Source organism: Salvelinus sp. IW2-2015, linkage group LG23 (genome assembly GCF_002910315.2).
Source record: "Salvelinus sp. IW2-2015 linkage group LG23, ASM291031v2, whole genome shotgun sequence".
In the NCBI taxonomy this organism is placed as follows: Eukaryota; Metazoa; Chordata; class Actinopteri; order Salmoniformes; family Salmonidae; genus Salvelinus; species Salvelinus sp. IW2-2015.
In genome coordinates this window covers 1066807-1083049 of record NC_036863.1, presented here as the reverse complement: position 1 = coordinate 1083049, position 16243 = coordinate 1066807, and the positions used below count along the sequence as shown (strand labels likewise).

The following is a 16243-nucleotide window of genomic DNA, read 5'->3' as shown; positions in this document are numbered from 1 at the left end:
AATGGGTGTTATAATTTTCACATTCACTGTCCTTTTACAGTAGCTGGTGGCAATACATATTATCGGTTGTGTAATCTGCAAATAAACCCCAGAGAAGAAGAGGCAGGACAAGGGCAACCTCCTCCACTGAGGTATAAATGAACAGTCGACTCAAGATTTAACCAGCAAATGGGAAAATGCTGGCGAACTCCAGAGCCTCTATGTCCAACAGTCTGATGAAGACATCCTCAAAGCGTTAATACTTTTCCTAACTAGAATATAAACAGTAAGAACCAAGTCCCAGTCGCCACCATACCCCAATCCAGCAGGTGGCGGTAATGCACCATCGGGTTTGCACTCCGCCATAAAGCCCAACGGAAGAGGACTCGAACGGCTGGTTTCCTCTAGATTGCACAGCCAAAATATCGTAAACATTTATGAAAACTAATGTTTTGGTCTCCATTTAAGTTTATCAGTGTTCGTCAATTTATATTTTAAATATAAATTGATAAATTGTAGAAATAGGCGGGGTTTGGGATTTTGTGGCTGTGGTAACTAGTGACGACCAGTTGGCTGGCCTAAACTTCCGCTGCAGTGAATTTTAACGGAATCTAAAAAATATGGCCATACGTTGTTTTTTCTCGGCTCGGAAAAATCTAAACTGCGTCGGCAGATTACAACTCCTCTTGTCGAATGATTGCAGGTGAGTATTGGCAACATATAGCTACTCCTCTAGCCATTTAAAATACAGTGTAAACGTTCAAGTAAAGACAACACTTTCAACAAACTAGCCAGTGTTAGCTAGTTAGCTTCGCTAACGTTAGCTAGGGGGGAATTCAGGCCCTAGTTAAAAGCACGTATTCTGACCTTGAATATACAAGGGGGGGTCCGTTTTCCCAAGGTACTCGTTTGTTGTGGTGATAAGACAAATGGAGATGTGGCGGAGTTGTGTCTCCAGATTCTTTCTGACCTATAAACGCTGTATTCGAGAAGGGTGGAACTGCAGCCCGCAATTCGGGGCGATCCTAGGCTGGAATAGAAAGTTCGGAAGGCGAGTTGGTGCCACCTATTGATTGAATAAATAGGTTACAACAACCTGCCTCTTAACTTTTTATCTATTAAAAAAAAAWAAGTTTCTGTTTCGCTTTTCACACTACTGAGCCAAGCTGATGGATATGAAGAATAAGGTTTTATTTGCTATGCTTGAAGACGGCCTTGGTAAACGTGGGGCTTATATAGGGCGTGCAGAAAATGTAACGGGCAATATTGAAGTATTTACTATGATTACGGCAGGGGAACTATCAGTATACGCAGTTGAACTGTTGGTGATAATAGTGCAGTGGGTGGAGGACGTACAACCCCGCCTATTTCTACAATTTATCAATTTATATTTAAAATATAAATTGACGAACACTGATAAACTTAAATGGAGACCAAAACATTAGTTTTCATAAATGGGATGGGTTTTGTATTTCAAATGGCCTGAAATAAGGCATATTTTTTCGTGATTACTTCAAAATTGCGGCAAGCAGCTGGGACATGTGGTAATATTACGAAACTGGCCTCATCGGCTGATGAAATTAACTAGTTTTTATCAGAAAAACATCAGTGTCATGACATTTTTAACAATACTTTTTTTCTGATTAAAAACTAGTTCATTTCATCAGCCGATGAGGCCAGTTTCGTAATATTACCACATGTCCCAGCTGCTTGCCGTAGTTTAAGTAATCACGAAAAAATATGCCTTATTTTAGGGCATTTTTCAGCCTGCCAGCTCCTGTTAGTTCTATTGAGCACCGTGGCACCAACCCGTCTACCAAACTTTCTATTCCCAGCCTTATTGTACTATGTCACAATGCCTGCTTTGCTATTGTTGGCAATGAGACCTGCCCACGTTGTTGGTAGTTCAAATGTAAACAACACAAATTTACTCATGGAACTCTGTCGTCCCATTGTTTCCTATAGGGAAATATAGGTATGGCTCTCTATTTTGCCAAATATCTCGCAGTCTGTTTATTTCGATTTTTTCAAATTGTACACCATTTTAATCATAAGAATCTCCTCTTTCTAATTATGTAAGGATGCGCAGCGTACTCGGTTGTCATCAAACGCAAGCCCCAAAATACCTTTTGCCCTTGGAACGCTGAACTCACGCCATTGTTTTCCTATGGAGAGGCATGCTGGTATATTTCGCCAAATATCTCGCAATGTGTATATTAAGATTTTTTTTAAAGTTGGACACCATTTTAATCAAGATAACCTCCTCTTTCTAATTACATAAGGTTGGACAGCGTACTCTGCTGTCATCATCGCTAGACCAGAAATAGTCAAAAGTTCCCATTTTTCCCCCTACTTCCTCGTTATGCAGACATAAGCACACTTGGTACCATCGAGGTGCGGATGTTTACTTTCTTCACGAATTGTTATTTTTCATTTTTGTCCTAAGAACAGAATAAAAAGGGATATATTTGTTGGTGCCATTTAGGCTAAATGAAATTCTAAGCGTCACTCCAGTCAAAACAGAACGTTCAATTCCATTCATTTACTATGGGCTCGCGCTAGTGTTCCATCTTAGCCAATGCTCTTTTGCCATTTTTCAGCCTTGGGTGAATTTTGATTCGTTCTATTGTCTAGCCTATATCTGCAGGAACCCATCTTTATACTTCTATTGGTACATTTGTACACCATGGTTCCAGTACATGGGCGGGAGGCAGGGGCGCTCCCGTACAGGAGGTGGCAATGCACCATAACGTCGGATGCCAACAGCCGATAAACCCCACAGAAGAAGAGGCGGGGGCGACAACAGTAGCTAGTACACACCGGTAGTGTCCTCCGCCTGTGGGGCAATGTTTTCCTGCAGTTCTGTTAGCGACATCGAGGGAAGATGTTCGGTAGGAGTGGAGGACACTGTTTGCTAGCTTAGCCCGCTAGTCCTAAGGTGGACTCCGGTACACAGCAGGCGTTGGCGACGCCGTGTGCTAGCTAGCTGTCGCTAACTAGATAAAATATATAAAAAATATATATAAATCTTTCTCCAACAATAATACCATTATTACACATCAATACAGGGACATTAATGTGAATACAATGAAACAATTAAATAATAAAACACCAGAGAATAATACTGTTTAAGAAAAATAATAATGATTTACAAGGACAAGGAATTACAAGGATAAGCATAATGCCTTTCAACATCATCAAATGTAAACATAGGTACATTTGGAGATTTTATACACAACCATTCATGAATTTCAATCCATAGTTTACTAGCGGCATGAAACAAATAAATGCTCTATAGATTCTGAGTCAGAGGAACAAAAAACGCAAGGCATTTTGTCAAAATGTAACCTTTTGTGCAAGAAATCATTAACAGGGTCCAGATGGAAGAAAATATTTTTAAATTGATTTCTTTAACTTTTGGGAGAACTGGACAATTAAGGGTAAAGGTAGTTGCTTTTGACCATAGCATGGGTTGGTCACTTCCATAGCAATATATTGAATTATTATCACCAAAATTACTTAATTAATTGCCAATTGCATCCACTTACTGTTGAATTTTTTTTATGTCCAAAAGGTTCAAGTCATTCGTTTGTGAACTTGGAAAGTGGGAACAAACTCATAATATAATAAAGTGTTCTTAATAAGTCCAAGTATAGGAAGTGGAATTGCTTTGTAAACCTTCATATATTCTCTGAGTAATATTACCCTGAAATTTACCAATGAACTCATCAAACAGCAGAAACTCCCCAGTGTTGTCTAACAAATCACATCACATATTTATTCTTTATTTTATTTCACCTTTATTCAACCTAGTAATATCATCAACCATGTCTAGTTAACTAGTGATTATGTGAAGATTGATTGTTTTTTTATAAGATAAGTTTAATGCTAGCAAGGTCCTTTTGATGCTGCACTTCCGTAACAGGTGGTCAGCCTGCCACGCAGTCTCCTGGAAGGATTGCAATGTAATCGGCGTCCAAAAAGGCAGATTACCGATTGTTATGAATACTTGAAATCGGTCGACCTCTACTTACCATCACTACTGGTAAATTGCTAGCTCTGAAAAGATTCCCCAAGCAGATGGATATTATTACTGATAGTAACAGGCTGAGCAATAAACTAGATTTAAATGAAGATGAAAAAGCCGAGCTTGCTAAATGTCAATGTGAACTGGACGACATATACAACGATAAGGCACAGGGTGCCTTCATACGTTCAAAGGCCAAATGGATTGAGAATGGTGAAGAAGAAAAAAAATCTTTAATTTGGAGAAAAGTAGGCAGACTAGGAATAGTATTTCATTCATTTATGTAAATGATACTATATCTGATGATCTTGAAGGGATTAACTAGCTTGTTCTGCGTTGCATATAATCAATGCGGTGCCTGTTAATTTATCATTGAATCACAACCTACTTCAACTTCGCCAAACGGGTGATGATTTAACAAAAGCGCAATTGTGAAAAAAGCACAATTGTTGCACAAATGTACCTAACCATAAACATCAATTCCTTTCTTAAAATCAATACACAGAAGTATATTTTTTTTAAACCTGCATATTTAGTTAGAATAAATTACTGTTAGCAGGCAATATTAACTAGGGAAATTGTCACTTCTCTTGCGTTCAGTGCAAGCAGAGTCAGGGTATATGCAGCATTTTGGGCCTCCTGGCTCATCGCGAACTGTTTGAAGACCATTTCTTCCTAACAAAGACAGTCATACATTTTCCAGAATTTTACATAATTATGACATAACATTGAAGGTTGTGCAATGTAACAGCAATATTTAGACTAAGGGTTGCCACCCGTTCGATAAAATACGGAACGGTTCCGTATTTCACTGCTAAAAAGTATCAAAAGTTAAGTAAAATTATATATCATTTCAAATTCCTTGTATTAAGCAAACCAGGCAGCATCATTTTCTTGTTTTCTATTTATTTACGGTTAGCCAGGGGCACACTACAACACTCAGATGTTCCCCTGATAAGTGTGTGAATTGGACCATTTTCCTGTTTCAGGAAAAATGTATGGAGTTAAAAGTACATTATTTTCTTTTGGAATGTAGTAAAAGTTGTCAAATATAAATAAAGTACACATACCCTCCAAAAAAACTACTTAAGTAGTACTTTAAAGTAAAATTAGAAAACAATAGTTAAAGTACTTTACACCATGAATGCATCATTTGTATAATATATATATTACGTGTTTGCCCTGATTGCTACTAATAATATTACTTCACGAAGTTAAAAAAAATATATATATATACAGTGAGGGGAAAAAGTATTTGATCCCCTGCTGATTTTGTTCGTTTGCCCACTGACATTGAAATGATCAGTCTGTAATTTTAATGGTAGGTTTATTTGAACAGTGAGAGACAGATATCAACAAAAAAATCCAGAAAAACGCATGTCAAAATTTTATAATATTGATTTGCATTTTAATGAGGGAAAATAAGTATTTGACCCCTCTGCAAAACATGACTTAGTACTTGGTGGCAAAACCCTTGTTGGCAATCACAGAGGTCAGATGTTTCTTGTAGTTGGCCACCAGGTTTGCACACATCTCAGGAGGGATTTGTCCACTCCTCTTTGCAGATCTTCTTCCAAGTCGATTAAGGTTTCGAGGCTGACGTTTTGAACTCGAACCTTCAGCTCCCTCCACAGATTTTCTAATGGATTAAGGTCATGGAGACTGGCTAGGCCACTCCAGGACCTTAATGTGCTTTTCTTGAAGCCACTCCTTTGTAGCCTTGGCCGTGTGTTTTGGGTCATTGTCATGCTGGAATACCCATCCACGACCCATTTTCAATACCCTGGCTGAGGGAAGGAGGTTTTCCACCAAGAGTTGACGGTACATGGCCCGTCCATCGTCCCTTTGATGCGGTGAAGTTGTCCTGTCCCCTTAGCAGAAAAAACCCCCAAAGCATATGTTTCCACCTCCATGTTTACGGTGGGATGGTTTCTGGGGTCATAGCAGCATTCCTCCTTCCTCCAAACACGTTTACTTGACTGGAGAGTATTTGGCTTGTCTGACAGCAATTGACCTCTGCCCCCCGCAAGGTGCCAAAAGAAACACATTTCTCCGCGCCGTTGTTTCACACTTCTGACGGCGAATCTATTCAGATTGTTCATTGGCAAACTTCAGACGGGCATGTATATGTGCTTTCTTGAGCAGGGGACCTTGCGTGCGCTGCAGGATTCAGTCGCTTCACGGCGTAGTGTGTTACCAATTGTTTTCTTGGTGACTATGGTCCCAGCTGCCTTGATATCATTGACAAGATCCTCCGTGGTAGTTCTGGGCTGATTCCTCACCATTCTCATGATCATTGCAACTCCAGACGGTGAGATCTTGCATGGAAGCCTAGGCCAAGGGAGATGACAGTTCTTTTGTGTTTCTTCATTTGCGAATAATCGCACCAACTGTTGTCACCTTCTCACCAAGCTGCTTGGCAATGGTCTTGTCGCCATTCCAGCCTTGTGTAGATCTACAATCTTGTCCCTGACATCCTTGGAGAGCTCTTTGGTCTTGGCCATGGTGGAGAGTTTGGAATCTGATTGATTGATTGCTTCTGTGGACAGGTGTCTTTTATACAGGTAAGAAACTGAGATTAGGAGCACTCCCTTTAAGAGTGTGCTCCTAATCTCAGCTCGTTACCTGTATGAAAGACACCTGGGAGCCAGAAATCTTTCTGATTGAGAGGGGTCAAATACTTATTTCCCTCATTAAAATGCAAATCAATTTATAACATTTTGACATGCGTTTTTCTGGATATTTTTGTTGTTATTCTGTCTCTCACTGTTCAAATAAACCTACCAATTAAAAATTATAGACTGATCATTTCTTTGTCAGTGGGCAAACGTACAAAATCAGCAGGGGATCAAATACTTTTTTCCCTCACTGTATATATATGGTCTGCTAAAGTACTATACACCACTGGTTAAATCCACCACTTTTATACGTGAGGAAAGCAGTGCCAAAATATTGAATCAGATATGTTCCCTGTGTCAAAGTCACCACAATAAGTGGGTTATCATCAAGTAAAAACAACCACAACCTTCCTGAAATCTCCCTGATAGCCAGGTGCAAGGGCTGAGAAAAGAGCTTCTTTCTGTCAAAGGTAAGCCAACACTAATGTCATTTTCACTAAGCTGTAGGCTAATAACCTGATAATATTTTAGGCTTACATTTAAACTTGGCTACATCAACAAATTGTGTGGTGACTTTGACAGAACGTTGAGTTGATTAGGACTAAATTGAAACGGCTACAATTCCTGTCCATATTTCTCAACTTACAGTGGTACAATCATGTCCGATTTTTTTCGCTGGTATTATTGCTGCATTTAAAACAACTCGGATATCTGCAACTTCAGTGTGTTCAAGACAACTGGAACCTCAGAAAAGACTGGGGGAAATCGCTTTGAACGTTCATCCAACTCGGAATTCCAAGTCAGAAATGCGGGCATCTTTCTAAGGCTCCGACTTTCTGACTTTAAGATCATTGACGTCATAATTTGACCTCGTTTTTTTGTCAGTTACCAGTTGTCTGTATAGTACATACTGGGTGTGACAGCAGTAAATTACTATAGTTGCTCAGTGAAACTCCATATTTGAGTAACAAACATATTATGACATAACGCTTGCAGTGCTGTCTAATGTCAAAATTAATGGTAGCTAACTGGGCTAGAGACGAGACTCGTCATATTCATCGTCTCCTCCTCTGCCCAGATACTGGTTCAAGTACTAGATAGCTTGTTATCATTAACTAGCTAGCTACCACRGATTTAGCTAGCTAACTAGCTAGCTGATATTTACTTTGCCTTGCCCAGGCCAATACTTTGTAAACAAGAGATTGTAAACCTTGCTGTGGCGGGTTTGATTGAATTCCAGTCTCTCAGTCAATGTTGAGTTGAASCATCATGCCTCACATAGCACTGCCATGATGGCAATCCTTGTATCTAGAATCTATTGTTTTAAACAGTTTATTTGAACGAGAATAAGAGTGTGTTAGATAAGCATGAAGCACTTATTGGTACTGCTCTAGTTTATACTTCTATGTTTACACCCACTCTCTGTCAATCTTTTACTGTCATTCTTCTCACAGATCTAGGCTTAAGGAATACTGACTTAGTTAGTGGTTATAGCCTGAGCTCTGTTACAAATCCCACAGAAGTGAGATGTTGGCGCTCAGCCACATTTTAAGTTGGATTTTAAGGAGTCAAATGTTGTTCAGAAGGAAATAGTTTGAACAGCGAATTCTTTCACGTGATGTACTTGGGGGAACATACATACAGGGTTTTTACGGGTTTGCCCTGATTGCTACTAATAATATTACGGCACAAAGTAAAAAAATCTATTGAGGCCGATATTCTGAACATTTCTTCTCTTCAATATTTTGAATTCCAGCGCCGTGATTGGCCTCTACAGCACAGCAGCAAAGCAGTGGGGAACAGGTGATGATTGCCATGGTGATGACACCACAGATGACTCCAGCCATGCGGGGACCAATGTGAGACTGCTGGAGATGAGAGCCAGCAAGCTGGAGGAGCAGGTCAGGGAGCTTACGGTAAGAGCCTCAATGGTGAGAGGCCCTTTCTCACAAAGTCCGTTCTTTTTGTCCCAACAATTAGTCTATAAAAATATTTATATGAGCACGTCTTGTTTATGGTGTCGTTCACACCAATTGCAAAATATCGTCCTGCCGCAATCTGTCAATTATTTATACAGGTTGATTTTTGCGTCTTTTCGCATGTTGACCAAAAGAACACGCACTGCCACTGATAGGTCTGTGGATTCTTTGTGTGAATAAAATAATACATTTCTCTCTGCCAGTTTTTTTACATTTGCAATGTGTCAAGTTTAGCCAATGGGATCACGCTGTTCTCACCATTCAAACTTCCCCGCCAGTTCATTGCCAACGCTGTCGCCTATTTTATAGCCATTTAGCAAGTAAGAGTATTAATCTATGCTTCTATGCCTGGTAGCCTATATATAGTTTTTAAAAAATTGCTTGAAATAAGTTTCAAACTACAGTTGAAGTCGGAAGTTTACATACACTTAGATTGGAGTCATTAAAACTTGTTTTTCAACCACTCCACAAATTCCTTGTGAATAAACTATAGTTTTGGCAAGTCGGTTAGGACATCTACTTTGTGCATGACACAAGTCATTTTTCAGCAATTGTTTACAGACAGATTATTTCAGGTATAATTCACTATCACAATTCCAGTGGGTCAGAAGTTTTCATACACTTTGTTGATTGTGCCTTTAAACGGCTTGGAAAATTTCTGAAAATTATGTCTTGGCTTTAGAAGCTTCTGATAGGCTAATTGACATCATTTGAGTCAATTGGAGGTGTACCTGTGGATGTATTTCAAGGCCTACCTTCAAACTCAGTGCCTCTTTGCTTGACATCATGGGAAAATCAAAAGAAATCAGCCAAAACCTCAGAAAAACAATTGTAGACCTTCACAAGTCTGGTTCATCCTTGGGAGCAATTTCCAAATGCCTGAAGGTACCACGTTCATCTGTACAAACAATAGTACGCAAGTATAAACACCATGGGACCACGCAGCCGTCATACCGCTCAGGAAGGAGACATGTTCTGTCTCCTAGAGATGAACGTACTGTGGTGCAAAAAGTGAAAATCAATCCCAGAACATCAGCAAAGGACCTTGTAAAGATGCTGGAGGAAAGAGGTGCAAAATTATCTATATCCACAGTAAAACGAGTCCTATATCGACATAACCTGAAAGGCCGCTCAGCAAGGAAGAAGCCACTGCTCCAAAACCGCCATTAAAAAGCCAGACTACGGTTTGCAACTGCACATGGGGACAAAGATTGTACTTGTTGGAGAAATGTCCTCTGGTCTGATGAAACAGAAATAGAACTGTTTGGCCATAATGACCCTCGTTATGTTTGGAGGAAAAAGGGGGAAAAGAAACCCATCCCAATCGTGAAGCATGGGGGTGGCAGCATCATATTGTGGGGGTGCTTTGCTGCAGGAGGGACTGGTGCACTTCTCAAAATAGATGGCATCATGAGGCAGGGAAATTATGTGGATATATTGAAGCAACATCTCAAGACATCAGTCAGGAAGTTAAAGCTTGGTTGCAAATGGTTCTTCCAAATGGACAATGACCCCAAGCACACTTTCAAAGTTGTGTCAAAATGGCTTAAGGATAACAAAGTCAAGGTATTGGAGTGGCCATCACAAAGCCCTGACCTCAATCCTATAGAAAATGTGTGGACAGAACTGAAAAAGCATGTGCGAGCAAGGAGGCCTACCAACCTGACTCCGTTACACCAGCGCTGTCAGGAGGAATGGGCCAAAATTCACCCAACTTATTGTGGGAAGGTTGTGCAAGGCTACCCAAAACGTTTTGACCCAAGTTAAACAATTTAAAGGCAATGCTACCAAATACTAATTGAGTGCATGTAGACTTCTGACCCACTTGGAATGTGATGAAAGAAATAAAAGCTGAAATAAATCATTCTCTCTGCTATTATTCTGACATTTTACATTCTTAAAATAAAGTGGTGATCCTAAATGGCCTAAGACGGAATTTTTACTAGGATTAAATGTCAGGAATTGTGAAAAAATGAGTTTAAATGTATTTGGCTAAGGTATATGTAAACTTCTGACTTCAACTGTATATATATGTATTATATGGTCTGCTAAAGTGAATCTGTGCTATAGGCTGAGTAAATATCTGCCAGATTTGACCCTTATCAATAAGTGGTTGCACAGATTTAGATAAAGCACTCTACTCTAATTAAAAATGTAGTGTCAACATAACCACCCATTGCTTCACAAACATGGATCAACGGCTGATCCCTGGGCTGTGGATCAACGGCCGATCGTTGGGCTGTGGATCAACGGCCGATCTTTGGGCTGTGGATCGACGGCCAATCGTTGGGCTGTGGATCGACGGCCGATCGTTGGGCTGTGGTTCGACGGCCGATCGTTGGGCTGTGGTTCGACGGCCGATCGTTGGGCTGTGGATCGACGGCCGATCGTTGGGCTGTGGATCGACGGCCGAACGTTGGGCTGTGGATCGACGGCCGATTGTAGGGCTATGGACAGGTTGCATGCTTTTCTATTTTGTAATGGTTGGCAATTTCATCTTCATATAGCCTGTATCACAGCTGTCTCTATACCTCCCCCTTAAAATGTTCTTTGTCAGTTTCTAGGATAGGCTACYTTGATTTAGCATTATACTATAATGTAGACTAGTTGTTGATATGCTACAGAAAGTATTTGAAGCTAAGGCCAGGTTTTTAATCCATATTTGGAAAAGGAGAAATGTAATTTTCTTATGTCTGAGTGAGATGCACTGCAGGCGGCTTTGATTGACGGGTCCTTTTAGGTGGGTGTGTTTGCTAATTCTCTATGTCCTTTCAGAAAGTTTCCTATAACAGGCCTAGCCTGTCTGGACTGTATCTCTTTAATCAGATGGAAAGAGAACCGTAAGCAGCAAGCGTCATGATGGTCAGCATTTTTGCGTGGAATGACGACAGGTGCCGGTTTTGCATTTTCTGGCGTAATAAATGGGGTGGACTGAATGAAACGTGGCCAAGCACCTTTCATGATTCATCCTATTAGATGAAAAGCTTAACCTAATGTTTGCCTTATCATATTGTTTTTCCAGTGGTATATGATTTTTCTCTCATTATTGCATCCTCTCCAGCCACTTTGAACAACATATTGCCACAGAGAATGACCGCAGCAGTGTTGGTGACATTATGCGAATTTTGGAGGAAAGTGGAGGGGAAAACGCACCATAGTTGGTGTGAATGGTTCATTGCAGGGGTGTCCAACTCATTCCATGGAGGGCCTAGTGCAGGGTTCCCCGACTAGTGTCCCTCGGCTGAATCTAGTTGAAAATCCCTGGCTTAGTGTCTGCATGTTTTGGGGTTTTCCTTTTAATGAAGACCTAGACAACCAGTTGAGGAGAGTTCCTTATTAATTAGTGACTTTATTTCATCAATCAAGCACAAGGGAGGAGTGAAAACCCACAGACACTCAGCCCTCTGTGGAATGAGTTTGAGATGTTGTTTAGTGCGTCAACATCGGAATCTATAAATATAAATATTTTTTATTATTTTATTTTTTTCACGGAAGCTGTATTGTATTCTAGGAAAGATACAAAAGAGTCATGGCTGACTCTGACAACGTTCGAAGAAGAACTCAGAAGTTTGTTCAAGACGCCAAGCTGTTTGGTGAGATGTTTTGTCCTCCTACCCTGATATCTCCGACCCATACCGAGTATGGTCCTTCTACTTTGTGCAGTTGTAATCCCTCTTCCCTACCGCTCCACTCCTACAGGGATCCAGAGTTTCTGCCGTGACCTGGTGGAGGTAGCTGACCTGTTGAAGCAGACGACAGGAAACCTGCAGGGGGAGGAGGACCAGAGACTGGCCCAGATCAAGGACAGACTGCAGGGGGTCTTCACAAAGCACGGTCTTATGAAGATGAGCCCTGTTGGGGCTAAATACGACCCTTACCAGCACGAGATAGTGTGCCACACTCCTGCTGAGGGATGGGAGCCTGGCACCGTTGCTGTGGTGAAGCATGATGGGTACAAGCTCCATGGACGCACCATCCGACATGCTCAGGTGGGCATTGCTGTGATGACACAGGAGCAGGACTAAGGCTTGTGCTAGTCTCTGACCTCTCTCTAGTACTTCACGGTCGTCTGCACCTGACAGATCCAGATGTGCAACAATCATTTCAATTACTTAAATGTTTTTCATGTGGGTTGTTTCAATGTTGTCACTTTGTCTAGATTAATTATGTACATACAGTACCTGTAAAAAGTTTGGACACCTACTCATTTTTTTTTTACTATTTTCTACATTGTAGAATATTAGTGAAAACATCAAAACTATGAAATAACACATATGGAATCATGTGGTAACCAAAAAAAGTGTTAAACAAATGAAAATATACTTTATATTTGAGATTCTTCAAAGTAGCCACCCTTTTCCTGGATGACAGCTTTGCACACTCTTGGCATTCTCTCAAAAAGCTTTACCTGGAATGCTTTTCCAACACTCTTGAATCAGTTCCCACATATGCTGAGCACTTGTTGGCAGCTTTTCCTTTACTCTGCGGTCCAACTCATCCAAAACCATCTCGATTGGGTTGAGATCAGGTGATTGTGGAGGCCAGGTCATCTGATGCAGCACTCCATCGCTCTCCTTAGTCAAGTAGCCCTTACACAGCCTGGAGGTGTATTGGGTCATTGTCCTGTTGAAAAACAAATAATAGTCCCACTCAGCGCAAACCAGATGGGATTGCGTATCGCTGCAGAATGCTGTGGTAGCCATGCTGGTTAAGTGTGCCTTGAATTCTAAATAAATCAGTCAGTGTCACCAGCAACGTACCATCACACCTCTTCCTCCATGCTTCACGGTGGGAACCACACATGCGGAGATCATCCGTTCACCTACTCTGCGTCTCACAAAGACACGGTTGGAACCAAAAATCTCAAATTTGGACTCATCAGACCAAAAAACAGATTTCCACCGGTCTAATTGCTTGTGTTTCTTGGTCCAAGCAAGTCTCTTCTTCTTCTTGGTGTCCTTTAGTAGTGGTTTCTTTGCAGCAATTCATCCGTGAAGGCCTAATTCACGTAGTCTCCTCTGAACAGTTGATGTTTAGATGTGACTGTTACTTGAACTCTGTGAAGCTATTTCTGAGGCTGGTAACTCTAAGGAACTTGTCCTCTGCAGCAGAGGTAACTCTGGGTCTTCCTTTCCTGTGGCGGTCCTCATGAGAGCCAGTTTCATCATAGCGCTTGATGGTTTTTGCGGCTGCACTTGAAGAAACTTTCAACGTTTGAAACGTTCCGGATTAACTGACCTTCATGTCTTAAAGTAATGATGGCCTGTCGTTTCGCTTTGCTTATTTGAGCTGTTCTTGCCGTAATATTGATAGCCCAAATAGGGCTATCTTCTGTCACAACACAGCTGATTGGCTCAAACGCATTAAGAAGGAAAGAAATTCCACAAATTAACTTTCAACAAGGCACACCTGTTAATTGAAATGAATTCCAGGTGACTACCTCATGAAGCTGGTTGAGAGAATACCAAGGTGGCTACTTTTAATTATCTCAGATGTACAATATATTTTGATTTCTTTAACACTTTTTTTGATTCCATATGTGTTATTTCATWTTTTTGATGTCTTCACTATTATTCTACAATGTAGAAAATAGTAAAAATAAAGAAAAACCCTTGAATGTTGTGTCCAAACTTTTGACTGGTACTGTATGAATTTGTGTATTATAGTTTTTCCTGTATTTTTTTTGTTTGTTTACTTGATCAAAAAATAGGGTCACTGTCACGTTGTTCTAGAAGTACTTTAACTTTGAGACTGTGCCCATCTTTGTTATTTTTATGGGATTTTCTTGTGTTTAAATCCATGTTTATTTTTGGCGTTTTTTGATAACCTGTTGAGCTACAATATTTTGTTCGTAGGACTGACTATGGCAAGTCTTTACTTAGCTTGGCTAGCTGGTAATTCTAAATTTGAATGATGTACCGGATGTTTGATCCACCTGCCTCGTTTTCTGGAAGGATGGGGACTATGCTGTTCGGGGATGACAGAGGCTCGCCTCATAGGATAACTGCCGAGGTGTGGTGGTCTCTCAGGCTCTTATAGCTGCTGAAGGATGACCCAGGTGGGTGTTACACTTTCGGTGGTGGATGATCCAGCCTATACAGAGCCGTAACTGTGAACTTCAACGACAGTAGTGCCTGATGAAAAGCTCCTGGCCTGTCTGACTGATGTTTCTCCCTCCCTGGCTGTACCATCGACGCCACCACCACTCAAGCTACTCCTTTATTGAACAGCATCATTATCAATCTGTGGAAGACCATCTCCAATGAACTGCCAGCTGCCTGAATTGTTTTGTTTTAAGCGACTTGGAGATTCTGTATTAGAAAAGCTAGCTATATGAAGCAAATCTATTATTGTTATTATTAGTCAAATTKATGTGTTTTGCTATTTACTGACATTCACATATGTGTAGATACTCAAGGATATTGTTATACCTCATAAGACCTGGTTGATGAAAACCTTTAGTTTACTTAGTCATGTGGAAGTTGTGTACATTTGGAGAAGTTGCATTATTCACCCTGCCCTCCACAATTGTGCTTGTTTCTGTACGTGAGCAAGTAAGAATGAAGATCTTGATTTTAGAGAATCTGTGATCTTATGGGATGGTTGCGTAGAATGTGCAGTTACCTGCGTCTTTATATGAAGGTTGCAACTTTACTTTGAAAATGTTGAGATTTATGTATTTATTTGGACGTTGTGTTTTATTTAGCATTACCCAAAGAGCACTGTGTATATTTTTATGATGCAACAATGAAATGGTTTCAGTTAGGTGGGTTCATATCGTCTACCCCTCTCCACTTTTATTTTATTTTTTTAATCTGTCCTTTAATTTAAATTGTACTTTGATTGATGCACTTGATCTTATGATCTTATGTACTACACTTGATTTGATGTACAGTGCCTTCCGGATGTATACACACCCCTTGACTTTTTCAACATTTTGTTACAAATTTAGGATTAAAATGGATTTAATTTAATGTCAAAGTGCGCAATTTTTTTATTTGTATTTTTTTATTAATAAAAATTTACTATATCTTGATTCAGAAAAGTATTCAAGCCCCTGAGCGATGTTCCCTCTAATGGAGAGGAAATATCAACCCAAGCAGAGAAGCACAAGATTGAACTCCTCAGCTTTCTAGAGTTTTCCACTTCTTTACTTAACGCTATCAACGTTTCACTCTACTGTGGGAATTGTGCTTGAGTCAACGCAATATTAGCCACTTTCAATGTAACATACCGAAAGAAAATGAACTATGCAAGACTTAGTATGCAAAACTAACTGCAAAAGATGTTCTTGTAGGCAGAGCAGCATTGGGAGTAGGATTCTATTGCATTGACAGGCATGACTCATCTACCTACTCTACACAGACCAGTGAGCCATAACCAATCAGAGCTGCAGTAGGCCTGTATGCAAATAGCCATTCACTTTGAACTGCTGTGTTTATAGCAAAAGTAGATTTGCATTAAAAAATAACTATATCAAAGCGAGAGCTGCATGTTCCCACGTGTGGTGCACTTTTGTTCATATTCTTTGCTAGTTAGTGAGTTATTAACCTAGTTCTAGCTAATGTCTAGTTAACAATGGGGGAGTGGTTGCTTCCTACAAGAGCACAAAGCCTGTGCATTTCTAGCCATCTTTGAAG

General features: G+C 40.3%; 1 protein-coding gene across 1 annotated transcript; it reads left to right on the top strand.

Moving 5' to 3' along the window:
• The first annotated feature begins 386 nt into the window (after positions 1-386).
• On the top strand, positions 387-16090 carry grpel2 (GrpE-like 2, mitochondrial). The gene is made up of 4 exons (XM_023968773.2): positions 387-682; positions 8381-8540; positions 12115-12196; positions 12303-16090. The coding sequence occupies exons 1-4, from the start codon at positions 600-602 to the stop codon at positions 12626-12628; spliced, it is 651 nt and encodes a 216-aa protein (XP_023824541.1). The 5' UTR covers positions 387-599; the 3' UTR covers positions 12629-16090.
• The last annotated feature ends 153 nt before the right edge of the window (positions 16091-16243 follow it).

Excerpts from the sequence above, each read along its gene's own strand:
- grpel2 (XM_023968773.2), top strand. The coding sequence starts at position 600 with ATGGCCATACGTTGTTTTTTCTCGGCTCGGAAAAATCTAAACTGCGTC. Across the intron at positions 683-8,380 it reads CTCTTGTCGAATGATTGCAG|CGCCGTGATTGGCCTCTACA; the intron begins GTGAGTATTGGC and ends TTTGAATTCCAG. Across the intron at positions 8,541-12,114 it reads AGCAGGTCAGGGAGCTTACG|GAAAGATACAAAAGAGTCAT; the intron begins GTAAGAGCCTCA and ends ATTGTATTCTAG.